This window comes from Notamacropus eugenii, chromosome 5 (genome assembly GCF_028372415.1).
Source record: "Notamacropus eugenii isolate mMacEug1 chromosome 5, mMacEug1.pri_v2, whole genome shotgun sequence".
Taxonomy (NCBI): domain Eukaryota; kingdom Metazoa; phylum Chordata; class Mammalia; order Diprotodontia; family Macropodidae; genus Notamacropus; species Notamacropus eugenii.
In genome coordinates, this window is record NC_092876.1 from 319251611 (window position 1) to 319265953 (window position 14343).

General features: G+C 38.6%; 1 protein-coding gene across 1 annotated transcript in view; it reads right to left on the reverse strand.

The window, feature by feature from the left end:
- ERCC3 (ERCC excision repair 3, TFIIH core complex helicase subunit) overlaps positions 1 to 13512 on the reverse strand; it is a 34994-nt gene extending 21482 nt beyond the window's left edge. The window contains exons 1-8 of the mRNA XM_072613442.1: positions 13305 to 13512; positions 10848 to 11053; positions 10068 to 10304; positions 6998 to 7047; positions 5738 to 5873; positions 5460 to 5624; positions 4305 to 4509; positions 3437 to 3751 (exon numbers count right to left, since the gene is read on the reverse strand). Coding sequence (XP_072469543.1) covers positions 3437 to 3751; positions 4305 to 4509; positions 5460 to 5624; positions 5738 to 5873; positions 6998 to 7047; positions 10068 to 10304; positions 10848 to 11053; positions 13305 to 13332 — 1342 coding nt within the window. The 5' untranslated portion in view covers positions 13333 to 13512. The remainder of the gene's footprint in view (positions 1 to 3436; positions 3752 to 4304; positions 4510 to 5459; positions 5625 to 5737; positions 5874 to 6997; positions 7048 to 10067; positions 10305 to 10847; positions 11054 to 13304) is intronic.
- Positions 13513 to 14343: the final 831 nt, after the last annotated feature.

Sequence of the window (14343 nt, forward strand, 5' to 3'; positions counted from 1 at the left end):
TGCTTTTGTTGTTTTTAATTAATGAAATTTTTATTAATAACTCAACAAAGAATTATTAATATTTTGATATATGAAGAACAAAAATATTACATATTAAATATGAGTTCCTGGCACAATTTTCTTTTTAAAGTATATATTTTAAAATATTTAAAATAATAACAAAATTATAATTTCTTTTCCTTTCTGAACTTTGTTTTCTCCCAAATACTTTTCAAAAGTTTTTTTTTTTTTGGCTCCTTCCTTCCCATTTCTGTCTCTACCCATTAACTGGTCTCTAAATTATCCACCCCAAATATAAACTCTCCATTGTAAAAAACAAGTATAGCCAGGTAAAACAACTTAACAACACTGGCCATGTGTGCATATGCACATCTCATTTTATAACTTTGGTCCACTTTAGGCCAAATGATAAGGTGGTATTCTTTGTAGGAATCTTTTTAAGCCACTCATCCATTTTGTGAGGGTTAATTTAGTTACAACGAGGTAATCTAATTTATAAATCCACTTAACCAGGGACAAACTGAATTACATCAGTAACATTAGCAACAAGTGCCACTGTCAACACCTGCATGTTCTGAAACTTCAATTTCTCTCTCATGATAGCTTATATATCTTAGGTAACATGTCTGAAATTTAGATTTAGTTAGGACACTGTCGTACCTAAATACACACACACAAAAAAACTTATTTTTTTTCCTAGATTAAAAATATAGTTAGAAGTTAAATTATTTTCTTTCCACAATCCAATGAATTCTCTTGTTTATACCCAACTTTAGAGTCCATTCTCCTAGACTACGAAGAAAAACCTAAATTATGTTTGGTATACTCTTTTAAAAGATTTCATTTCTCTAAGTAAATAATATATTTTGGAAAATTTTGTGATAAAAATAATTTAATATAAAAAAGTTCTGATGCTTAAATGTACCTCAATTATGTACAAAGTCCAACTCTGTAAAACACCTCCTCTGTTAACGATACTGGATAAGGGAGATGTTGTTATACAGTGAAAATTTAATAAATTAGACTCTACTAATTCATATTCTGTGATAATGCTTATAAATGAAAGCTAAAACTTACCTTTGTGTCAATTCTTTGTTAAATGACAACTCAAGTTAACAATAGTAATTAAATCCATGGGAGGCAGTATGTTAGTGGAGAGAGGGGCTGATCATAGCCATTAGGAAGACTTCTGTTGAAGTCCTGCCCCTGACTGACTACTTTTAAAAATTTTTTTATTTTAACTTGTGGAATAAAACAAGGATTTCCATGACACAATAAAAAAGACGAGTGCACATGAAACTGCAAATCTATTGCGTACAACTTACTATTCTTCTTAAATATATAATAAAGTTATCATGTAAGTTTCTTTTTTTCCCTCTCTCAGTCCTCCTTCCCGCTACCATTAGACACAAACAGGTATATATATATATATATATATATATATATATATATATATATATATATATATATATATATATATATATATATATGTAAAATTATTCTGTATATACTTCTACTTATCAATTCTTTCCCTGGATGCAGATAGCACCTTTCTTCATATGTCCTTTATATTTAATTTGGGTATTTATAATAATCAAAATGAATTAGTCAATGTCACTCTTAAAACAACATTGCCATTACTGTACACAGGGTTCCCTTGGTGCTGCTCATTTCACTCTTCGTTATTTCGTGCAAGTCTTTCCATGTTTTTCCAATATCACTGAGCTCATCGTTTCTTACAGTACAGTAGTATCCCATCATAATCATAGACCAAAACTTGTTCTGCCATTCCCCAATTAATAGACATTGCTGCAATTTCCAGTTTTTTGCCACCACAAAGAGAGTTACCATAAACATTTTAGAATATATGGGCATAAGGCACACACATGCACACGGACACAGACACATACACGCACACGGACACAGACACACACACACAGACACACACATGTGCGCACGCGCGTGCCCCTTTGTGACCCAGAAAAACTCACTTAACCACTCAGTGCTCTGGGTATGAAGTCACAGAAAAAGGGTTTACATGTATTCTTCTTCAACAGTAAAAGGGTTTATGTGTATTCTTCTCCAACTTTCTTGCTGGGTGTTTTCTATACAGATGAAATAATAGACCAAAAAAACCCCCCAAACCTACAAGGAAAATATCTACAATATTTAGGAGGATGAATTATACTAAACCATTCTCAAGCAACGTTGGAACTCCCATTTAGATGTCATTGGCAAACTATTCTTATATACTCATTAAAATATGGGATTGCCTCCAATACAACAATGCCAAGATTTATTTCTCCACTGTGCCAAGTCTTAACCTCTGCCTTCAGGTTAGCTATTGCCTAATCATTGTTTAGAAACCCAAGAAACAGCTAGCAGTTGTTACTGGGAAAACTCACTACCCTTTACCTATCGACTGTCCCCTAGATCATCTAACTGGTACTGGCACCCCTCACAGGATGCACTATACATTCCAGGTCAGAAATTGATGAATAAGAGCCCTGCCTCCCCACTTTTTAGTTTGGGTGGAATAGTCAATCACAGAGGATGAACAATTTCTCTCCCACATCTGTCCTGTTCTCTTTATTCACATGACCACTCTAGCTCAGGGCCTCGTTATCTCTCACCTATATTACTGTAATAGCTTTTTGACAGGTCTCCCTGCCTCATCTCATTCCTACAAAAGGCTATCTCATTTCCCTATTCAAAAAATTCCAGTGGCTCTTTACTGACTCTAGTAGCAAATATTATCTCATCTTTTTTTAATTGTCTATTTTTTTTATAATTAATAATGCACATAATTATTAGTATAGATGTTCAGATATATAATTTATAAACACACATATTATAAGTACATGCTCAAAACTGTTTTACAGACAGAGGTCTGTACGCCCAAAAAAAAATACAGAGACCACTGCACTATGTGAAACAGTGAGCTCAGTTTAAGCACTGTGTGTTTATATGCATATATAAGGAATAAAATTTCATTTCATTAATAGTCTCTAAAATAGACCTGACATTAACTTATCATTCTTAATTCCCACTTTCATTAGCTTGAGTTAGTGAGATGTGAATGTACCATTCTATTAAATAAAGGCTACTCTTATGTAATCATAAACACTAATATGGGAGCCTCTTTTAAAAATATCACCTCTAAGAATCTTAAGGCTCTTAGCTCTTAAAGTGCTATATAGGAAAGCTAAGAGAAAACCAGTGGTGATCTGGATACTAGTCACAGAGAGAGCAAGAGTGTTATTAAGAGCTGCATCTCAACCTAAAAATAAATTAAAATAAACCCCAAAAGTTATTGTGTTTACCTGATATCATGTAGTTTGCTGGTTACTATTGTTGTGGTTACCATTTTTCCTACTTCTCCTCTAAAAGACTAGAAAGCAGTTTATAAATCTCAACAAATGGCCAGTCAGCTTACCAGGTATGGTATGTACTTCATCTAGGATCATAAGTCCCCATTCCTGAGTCTTTAGCCATTCCATGACTCGCTCAGCCTCCCAGGATCTCTTCGTGGTGTGGCCCAGCATGGAGTAGGTGCTGATGGCAATGGAGCAGCCAATGGGCTTATCTTTGGCATCTGAAGTGAACCGACAGATCTGGCTGTCATCAATGGTAGACCACATCTTGAACTGTGCTTTCCACTGCTCCACAGACACAGCTGAGTTGCCAAGCACCAGGCACCTTTTCCGGACAGTGCATGCAGCTGTCACACCCACCAAAGATTTCCCAGCTCCTACAAAAACAAAGCCACAAAGCCTCACCAGAGGTCAGATCAAGAGAAACTGCAAAAAAATTCAATCTCATTACTTGCTACCCAACAGAAAAACTTTTATTGGAAAAAGAGAAAAATTACATTCTCTGCTTTCAGATATAAAATGACTTTGAAACCAAGAACATTCCTTATAAAAGAGCAAATTAATGCCATCAAGAAACTGAAAAAGCTGTCACTGAAATATGCAGACTCATTCTTATGAGGTAGAGGCTTATTCCATTTAAAAACAAATAAGCTCTTAAAAATCAAGAGTAGTTCCTGACTTTGAGATATCAGGGCTGAGACCTAAACAAGAGGGCTAAAACATGTTGTGACACCAATCAAAGATAGCTTTGTTGGAAGTAACTGCTTCTTAGAAAACACCAGTTTTAGAGACATTTATAAGGGAGGAAGAAAAGGCTAGAATGCACCAAAAGGAGGAAAGGGTCTTCTTTACTGACAAGTTGTGCTAGTCTTCAGGTTCCTCATCTGTAAAATGAAAGGACTGAACTCAATGATACCTCAGATCACTTACCACAGGGGAGGACGATTACCCCTGACCTGGCACGTCCATTCCCAAACATTTTCCGCAGGCTCTTCTCCTGATAAGGTCTGAGGACAGCTGTGGGTTTCAGATCTATATTGATGTCAGGATTGACAGAATCATTTCGGAAATCATATTCGGCCAGCAATGGATATTCCAGATGGATGCAGCGCTTCTGAAGCTCCTCAATCATTTCCTGGAAAAGAAGTATTCGCGAAATTTTGTTGACTATTTTAACAGAATTAACGTTTAGGTAGAAGTCGTGTTCAGAACACTGCTTTTTAGATCGGTTTTTGCCTCTTTAGAACTTAAACTAATACTGACAGTTATGGAGTCACATTAAGCAATGAAACCCCAAAATATGATTATAAATATCAAGGAGGGCATAAAATAGGGAGAAATAGGTTTATAAAAGGGGCTCAAAACTGTCATGGAGGATATCCTGGCAGAGGCCAAAAGACAGAGGGAAAGCTCTCCCAGTTCTCCAATGTACTGACTGCATCAAGTCCCATGATACTACAGAGATTCTTCAATCTAAGGCCCTTCGATAGAGAGGAGCCTAACAATTCATACAGGAAAAATTTCTCCTTCTTGACCAGTAAGCCAAAGGTGGGATGAAGAAAGGTGCAGGCAGTATAAGAAAGGGAGGTCAGGAGCTACTCTGATGAATACAATTATCCAAGAAAATTCCAGAGGACTCATGATGAAAAATGCTATCCACCTTCAGAGAAAGAATCAATGAATTCTGAGTTGAGATTGAAGCACACTTTTTTCATTTTCTTTAGATTTTTTGCTTTTTATTGTATTTTTGGACAACATGGCTAATAAGGAGTTATGTTTTGCATGACTTCACATGCATAACTGGAATCATATTGCCTGCCTTCTCAATGAGCAGGGGAGGAGTGGAAGGGAGGGAGAGAATTTGGAGCTCAAAATTTTAAAAAAATACTTCAAAAGAAAGAAAGAAATTGGGGGGTGGAAGGTGAAGAAGGGAGGCTCAGAAGGCAGTGTCATCAGGAAGGGGCCTAGAATCAGGGAGAACAAGAAGATAGAAGGAGTGAGAAAGAAGATTTAAGATGAAACCATGTTTGTTGCTTTCAGCAGCTCACCTGGTGAATAAACCATGTGCAAAGTGTATTTGCTAACCTGCTTGACTTCAAAAGATACTGTCTGTGTTTCTTCCTCTTCCTCCTCATCCTTGTCCATTTGCTCATAAAACTCAAACAAGTCTGCAGGGACATCTGTTTTATTCTGACTATCTGTTCCTTGCGACGTGGAGGGTCCACTGCCTCCTTCGCTGGTTTTGGAAATCTGCAAAGGAAAGGCAGAACCAAGAGTGTCATTATAGGTGAGAAGAACTAAGAGATACAGGAAGAAGAAAAACATTTTCCCATTCCCAAGAGTTTGCCAGGAACCCAACATACAGCAGATTTGCTTGTAAAGGTCTCAGTGATGAGTTCAGTTTCTTCCCCCTCAGCATTTCTCAGGCGGCATTCTCGAATCACCTGGTCCTGGAGAAGTTCTTTAATGACATCTGGGTGAGAGCTTTCAACAAAATACCTACAGGAAACGAAGGAGTAAAAGAACAGGGAGATACTGATTTAGCTGATCTCTGATCTTCCCATTTTTAACATTCCATGCTACCAAACATGTTTTGGTCACTGGATTCTTGCAAACCACTGTTTTTGGCTGAACCATAATGTCTGACTGTTCCCAGGCAATGGGCACACACTTTAGTTCTGGCTTCTGGTTACCACAAAAACTACTCCACTTAGCTAACCCATCTCTAAAAATGATGGCAAAATAAATGACCCCTTCAAGAAACTGAAGAGCTGGGACTCTTGCCAAGAACTTCAGAAACATCCCCCATTACTCCCTCTGACTAGGTGGATGGGAAAGCGAAAGCAAAAGCTTTGGGCACTGGTTTATTTTTAAATGTAAGCTAATATTTTATTTTATTTATTTTCAGTGTTCTACAATCACTATCATATAACTTAGATATTTTTTTCCCCTCCCTCCCCGCTCTGTCCCCACTACCTACCCCCTTCCGTCCTGAGACCAAGTGGTTTTGATGATTGCTGCTTTATAATACATTTGGAGATCTGGCAGGGCTAGGCCACCTTCCCTAGTATTTCTTTTCAACAGTTCCCTTGATATTCTGGACCTTTTGTTCTTCCAGATGAATTGATATTATTTTTTCCAGCTCTAGAAAATAATTATCTGATAGTCTGATTGGTATGGCACTAAATAAGTAAATTAATTTAGGTAGAATCGTCATTTTTATTATATTGGCCCAGCCTACCCACAAGCAACTGATGTTTTTCCACTTACTTAGATCTGACTTCATTTGTGCAAAAAGTATCTTGTAATTGTGTTCATATAGTCCCTGGATTTGTTTTGGCAGGTAGACTCCCAAATATTTTATAGTCTCTACCCTAGTTTTAAATGGGATTTCTCTTTCTATCTCTTGCTGTTGGGCTTTGTTAGTAATATATAAAAATGCAGAAGATTTGTGTGGGTTTATTTTGTAACCTGCAACTTTGCCAAAGTTGTTTATTATTTCAAGTAGTTTTTTACTTGAATATCTGGGATTCTCTACGTATATCATTGTATCATCTGCAATCGGCACTGCTTTGTCAATAAATTTCAATTCCCTCTCTCCCTCCAGAGCCCCTGATTCTTACCTGTTGTGTTTCAGCACCAGCTTGACTTTTCCATAGCTGACAGTACACAACTATAATAAACAACAAAATCACACAAAGACAAATTAGGAACAAGTAGTTCAGAATCAGGAAAATATTAATATCCAGGCATGGGATACATCAATTCTGCAAATAGACTGTCTAGAACAATGGAACATTGGAAAACAATTTGGAACATGCAAGTAAAGTGACTAAAATGTCCACACCTTTTGATACAGGATTCCACTACTCGGCTTATACCCTAAGGAAGCTAGTGATTTTAAGAAAATCTTCATATACATCAAGGTATTTATGGCAGTACTTTCTGTGATAGCAAAAACTAGAAACAAAGTAGATGCCCATCATTTGGAGAATGACTAAGTAAACTGCAGTATATGAACACAGTGGAATATTTCTGTGGTTTAAGAAATGACAAATAGGATGAATTCTGAGAAGCATAAAAATAGCTAATGAAAACTGAAGTAAATAGAACCAAGAAAATGATATACATAATGACTCTCACAGCATAAATGGAATAATCACAGAACAAAATCAAAAGTAAATATGCACAATTACAAAGAACAAACATGAATCAAAAGAAGAGAGATAACACTTTTATCTTTGCAAAGGTAAATGTATGTTGCACATATTTTTAGACTTTTTCAAAATATTCAAAATACTGATCAGTTATGCTGATTTTTCCTTTTTTTTCTTTTACCATTTGTTATGGGATAGCTCACTTGGAGTGAAAGGGGAAATCTTTAGTGATATTAAAAAAAAGACCAATAAAAAGTTATTTTTTAAAAAAGTTATAATTTTGTCAGTTTTTTCCGAACTGTTTTTGTTATGAGAAAGTTCAATTTTATGGAGTCATTTTCATCATTTATGGAAATGATTTCAGTCACTTTACTTGCATAGTTCCAAACTGCTTTCCAAAATGGTTGCACTGATTCAGAGCTTCATCAGCTCCACCAATCATACAATAGTGTGCCTATCTTCTCACAATGCCTCTAATTTTGACTATTCTCATCTTCTGTCATCTTTGCCAGTTTACAAGGTGTGAGATTTCACCTCAAGGCTGTTTTGATGTGCATTGCCTTATTCTTTATTATGGTTGTGAATAACCTGTAGTTCTTTTTTCATATCCTTTAACCCAAAAAAATGACATCTGACCATGGATAAGCAACATTTTCCACGTGTAGCTTTGTCTTTCACTACTGAAAAGAAATTGTGTTTCATCATCTGTTCTTTGGGATCAAACCTGGTTACTGCAATGAAAGGTAACTTTTAATGTTATTTACACTTACAATAAAGTAGTTGTTGTGTATTTATTCTTATTTATTCTACATTAGCTCATATGCATTGTTCCTATAATTTACTACAAAGTTCTGCCTTTCCTTCAAAATACCTTTTAGATCTGCCAGTGCTTTTCCATCTCACTACTAATATGCTGTCTAGGCTTCTCACTTCATTCTACAACAGGTCTTCCTGCCTCATTTGCCCCTCTTCATGTAAGGAATAGTTAAAGTACTAGGGAAGTTCTGACAAGAGAGAGATTCTAATTGAGGTGGTGAGAGACAGTTTCAGTGAAAAGATGACATATTAACTAAGCCTTTATGGATAGGTAGGAGACAGGTGGAGATTAGAGAACCACATTCTGAGCATATGTAGGATATTACATGATCAAATTCATGAAGGTGAGAAAGCATGAGACATGCTAGTTTGATTGGAGGACAAGGTATATATGAAGAAGGATCATGTGAGCAAAAGCTAGAAATATAGGTTGTTGGAAGACTGAGGACTCTGAATGCCAAGATAAAGAGTCTAGTCTCTGTTTGGTAGGCAACAGTGAGTTACTAAAGATTTCAGAGCAATGGAGCAATCAATCAAATTTGTGTACTAGAAATATTAATCTGGCAACAGTGAAATATAGAGTGGATCAGAAGAACGAGATATGGAGGTGAGGAAATAGTCTAGAAAAAGGTCATAGGATCCTATGAAATCTGACCTTTACTTCATGAAACACCTAATCTTGGTTTCTCAAAATCACTGACTCATTATCAATTACAGTGAATAATAACAATGAAGTATCCTAGAAAGAGTTACATTATACAATGTAAACAGTTTCTGACAGTCTTAAATCTAAGTAAGCTACAAGCCAACAGCACTTTGAGAAACAGTAATTATGGATTATTAACGAAGCAGCACTTTATTTTGGGGGAAAAGAGAGAAAGGCTAAAAATTTTGTTTCAAAAAAGAAAGCTAGAAGAAACAACCAATAAAGGAATGTATCAGTGGGTCTATAACCAAGAATACACACACCAAAGGTGGCGCTCAAGCCTGCCACCATCACCAGTCCTCCCGATCAATTTTGGGCCACTGCCCACATCTGAGTGCTTTCTACACAAAAGTAAGTAAATCCATCCCCTCAATCACTCCATGTGAAATCAGTCTCATGATTATTTCTCCTTCTCATGCCAAAACAACAAGGATCACATAATCATTCAGGAAAACAAATAATGAAACAATTATCACTTTCTTTTCAACAGAAGAGCAAGGGAGTACAAGGGCAGTACAGTTATATACTTTGCCAGATACAGTCAACGTTTCAGTTCTTTCTGTTTTTCTTTAAAAGGAAAGGTTAAATTTCAGAGCAGGGGTTTGGATATACTCAGACATGAGTGTGATATTAAAAGAAAGGCATCAGTACTTTAATGTTAAGAGCAGAGCAATTTTCAAAAGTTGCTTGATTCTTAAATAATATAGCATTAGAATCCAAAGTACAAAATTGTATGAACAGTTTTAAATTAATAACTAGGATCAGATGATCATATATTTAGACTTGGAAGGAACTGTCTAGGCCATGCAGTCCAAACTCCTTATTTTACAGATGAGGAAACTGAGGACCAGAGATATTAAAATGACCTTCTCAAGGTCATAAGTTAGTAAATGATAGAGGAAGGATTTGAACCCAATCAATTTTTAGATTCACCATAAAGCACTTGGCAACTATGAAATGTTACTAATGGCATCCACAGAAGCCTCTGGTACTGGTTAAGGAATAGTTACTTGCCTTAATAAATTGCATGATTCCATCTGGAACACCAGTCTTGCTGAGCTTTTTGAGGTATTCAGTGATGTCACTTGTCTGTAATCCAACACTAACAGCAGCATACAGGGAATAAGCAGTCAGTTTGTATTCGTGCACATGGCTTGGTCTACATACAGGCTCAGCAATAGCCACCAGGAAGTCCTGAGCATATTTGTAAACAGGAGAGAAGGCTTCTAGGAAAACATGGCCATCGGGAGCCTAAGACAGATATGATAGTCATAAGACAGGGAGAAGATTAGGAGAGATGTCTATCCTAAAGCAATCAAATCACAGCACGTAACTTGTACACATATACACTGTGTGTTTTAGATTAAATTTTGAGATATCTTCCATCTAATATAAATGTTACTCCTATAAGCACTCCTATAATACAGGATGGGGAAAGAACACCTCTCTCTTACATCAGAAGGGATTAAGAGGTGCTTTCTCTCTTACATCACAAGGAACTCCTACCAATGCACCTCTTTTGAACCTGAAGCTACTGATGAGCTGGCCATCATTTTCAGCTGGAGCATACCCTTACTACTTATTCAACTCCACCAATCCTTCAGGTACAAACTGAAGTTTCCCTTATATTCTATTTTAGGCTGCTCTAATGGTTTTGTATAAAAATATTTCTTTATAATCGTATTATAAATATCTTGTGGGCAGTCTATCATATATTTCCTTTGTATCTGCCAGAATGCTAAGAAGCACATAACAGAGTAGCAATTCTTATTGATTTGACTTGGGAACTCTTACCACCCAGAGTGGGCGGGAGGCATGGTCATCTTTTAGAGGCATCTGAAGTCTGTAGTCCTTAGCCCCATATTCATCCAATTTGGTCCCAGATTCATCCACTTGCTTCCCAGCTGCCGATGGAACTGCTTCCTGAGATTCATTCCCAGGAGCATCATCATCATCCTCATCTTCTTCTTCATAGTGCCTTTTCTTAGACTTCTTTTTATCTGCAAATACAGTCACAGCAACGAAACATGACTAAATAGTCTAATAAATAATAAATATCTATTAAGTGCCTGTTTTATACTAGGCATTATTAGCACTTGAGATAGAAAAAGAGGCAAAACAGTCCCTACCCTCAAGGAGCTCACAATCTAAGGAGAGGGGGAGAGGGAAAGACAATAAGTAAACACAGAGAAGGCACCAGAGCCAAAAGAGGCTTAGAAATGCCTTCTGTAGAAGACAGGGTTTTAGTTGGGACTTGAAAGAAGCCAGTAGGGGGAGAATTCCAGGAATGGGAACAGCCAGAGAAAATGCCTAGAGCCAAAAGGTGGAGTGACTTGTTTGAGGAACAGCAAGAAGGCCATTATTGCTGAGGAGTAAGATGTAAGAAGACTGGAAATGTAAAGGGGGACTAGGTTATAATGGGGTTGGAATGCCAAATAGAATTTTGTACTTGATCTTGGAAGGACCCAGTGGAGTTTACTGAATAGGGAGGAGTCATGGTCAGACCTGTACTTTAGGAAAATCACTTTAATGGCTGAATGAAGAAGATGTGAGATAGGCAGATCCACCAATAGGCTACTGAAAGAGTCCAAGTACGGGTTGATGAAGGCCTGTATCAGCAGTATCAGAGGAGACTGAAGGTGGTATATTCGAGAGATGTAACTGTATTTTCCAGGAGAAACCCCAAGCCAAAATTCAAATGACACCATCATCAAATATACGTCTTCCAGTTACCGTCTGCAAGTAGCATTCACCAAAGAATAAAGCATGTTTCAGTACTTTGCAAGACCGACAGATGATATCCATGGTGCAGAGACCCATAGACACAGCTTCATCAACACTGAATCTACCTATGACTGCCCACTGACCCCATGCCAACATGTGTCTGTAATAAATAAAGCAACAGGAAAAACATGTGAGCTTTCTTAAATTTTTCGTAGCTCTTTGCTGTAACCTCCTCTTTGACTATTCACTTTCCTATATATCACAGCTATTCATGTTTATTGTTCCTGTCCCATTAGATGATAAATTCCTTAAATGCATCAATTTTTGCGTCCCTAGCAACTAGCAGGGTGACTCAGACACAGCGGGACATTTAGGAAGTAAATATTTGTTAAATGCACATGTGGTTAGAGCTCCCGGATCAAAAAGTGCCTAGCACAAAGAAAGCAATCAGCAAACGTTTGTGAGCTGGTTGACTGATTTCAGGAAAAGGAGGCTCTCTGTTTCAGGTTAAGAGCTGATCTCTGCTCCCTTCTGTCTCATCAACATTCACTTATTGTCTGTTATGTTCCAGAACTATGCTATACTCTGAGGATACAAAGACAGTCTCTATCCTCAGACAGCGATGAGAACATACAGATATGTACAGGAATCTACAAAACAGATACATGCTCCTTGGGGTGACAGGATGTAGGAGTATCTGGAGGGGTCAGGAAAGGCCTATCCTTGTACCTGAGCTGTCTTGAAGAATACTAGACATCCTAAGAGTCGGGTGAAGACGAGTACAAGCAAAGGAGGAAAGAAATTAGATAGGATGCACAGTACAGGAAACAGAACTAGGCCAGGTGGGCTGGATCACTGAGTGTCTGGTGGGGAGAACAGTTTAATAAGACTGGCAAGGTACCCTTTGAAGGGTCTTAAAGGCCAGACATAAAGAGTGTATACTGTGTTTGCTCTCGGGGATAAGGAGGAGTCATGGCAGTTTACTAAGAAGGGTAGTGACTTGGTTAGACCCTTGGCAGCTAAGTGCAGGATGAACGGGAGAAGGCAGAAACTGAATTATGTGGAGATTCTAACAGTCGAGGCCAAAGATAACAAGAACTCGAACTACGTAGGTGACAACTAACTGGACGTGGGAGGGCAGAGGCAGGGCCAAAGGATGGCGGCACCTTTGATTAAAAAGGTGAGTTTTCTTTTGGACCTAACGTGCTCCAGCTGCCTGGCGGACATCCGGCATCTGCTGAAGCTGGCCTGGACTCGGGGTCGAGTCTGCCCCCGGACGGCACGGTGAACCCCAAGTCGTACGTTACGAAAGCTTTGGGGCCCTGAAGACCTCGGGGAGTCATCCACACGGAGACGGGAAGAGAAGGGAGGGCAGAGACGCCCACAGCCCGGGCGCCTCCGGGGCAAGGAAAGGGCCAAAAAGGCTGCTCGCCTTCCTCCAGGGACGGGGCCCCCCCAGGAAGCCGGCAGGGTGCGAGGGGCCTCAAGACGGCGTTCACGGCGTCCCCTCCCCAGCCTCAGTCTCACCGCGGTCAGATTTGTCTTTCTTGCCCATGGTGGGAACAGTGTCGGCGGCGGGAGATCCACCTGGCCCGGGGTTAATCTTCCCTGGACCCGGAGAAGCGTCCTACTACCCCAGCTCCCTGTCTGGAATAAAGCGCTAGCGACTTAAAAAGCTTCCGGCTAGGCAACAGGAAGTCCCGCCTCCCACGAGGGGAGAGGTGGTGCGAGTGGCGCCCTGAGGCCGGTCGTGGGCGGGGCCAGAGGCGTGACGTCACGGAAGGTCCGTCTTTCCAGAGTTCCTCCTCATCGACCTGACTCGCTCTTTTTTGTTCCCACCTCCTTTGTGTCCCTACCGTGTGACTCTTGCTGCCTGACCCCATATCGACCATCCCCACTGGTGGTCTTGGGACTAAAACACTTGGTTTAGAATAGAGGTTCTTAAACTTTTCTTAGGACTGACTCTTTCATAAATTAGTATACATAATTATAGGTGGAAATGGAGAAGGATGGTGTTCCTCATGTAAGAAATAATTGAAAAAGTTAGAGTAGATGAATGTGATACAAGAATTCTTTTGTGTTCTAAGAAAGGATGAAAGAATTCCTTCCCAAAAATAGCCTTGTAAAGGGAGTCACCATGGAGATTATTTGTGTAAAGTTATCATAAGAAGCGTAAGGATATTAATTATTATTAAAATATTTGAATTCCCTGAAATGAAAACCTGTCACATCCTTTTCCACCATTCTTAAAAGAGTTTTGGAAAGTCCTTTGTGAAGGTAACTGGTTTAAAATGATGGTTGACAGGGGAGTCAGAGAAGATTTTAACTTGGACTGTAATGCTAAGGTGGAGCATGCATAATACAGCGATGGATTAATCATCTGACAGTGTGGACCGAAGCAAAATTCCTTTGGACTTAGTCCCATTCCTGCCAGAAGCATGCAAATAGAATTATATGAATCCATGCACCTCCTTACAGCTGTCAGCATCCCAAGCTGTAAGCTTATCTTAATTAAACTTTCAGTGAAAGTGAAATTCTTAAAATATATATATTTGTGGTTTATGTC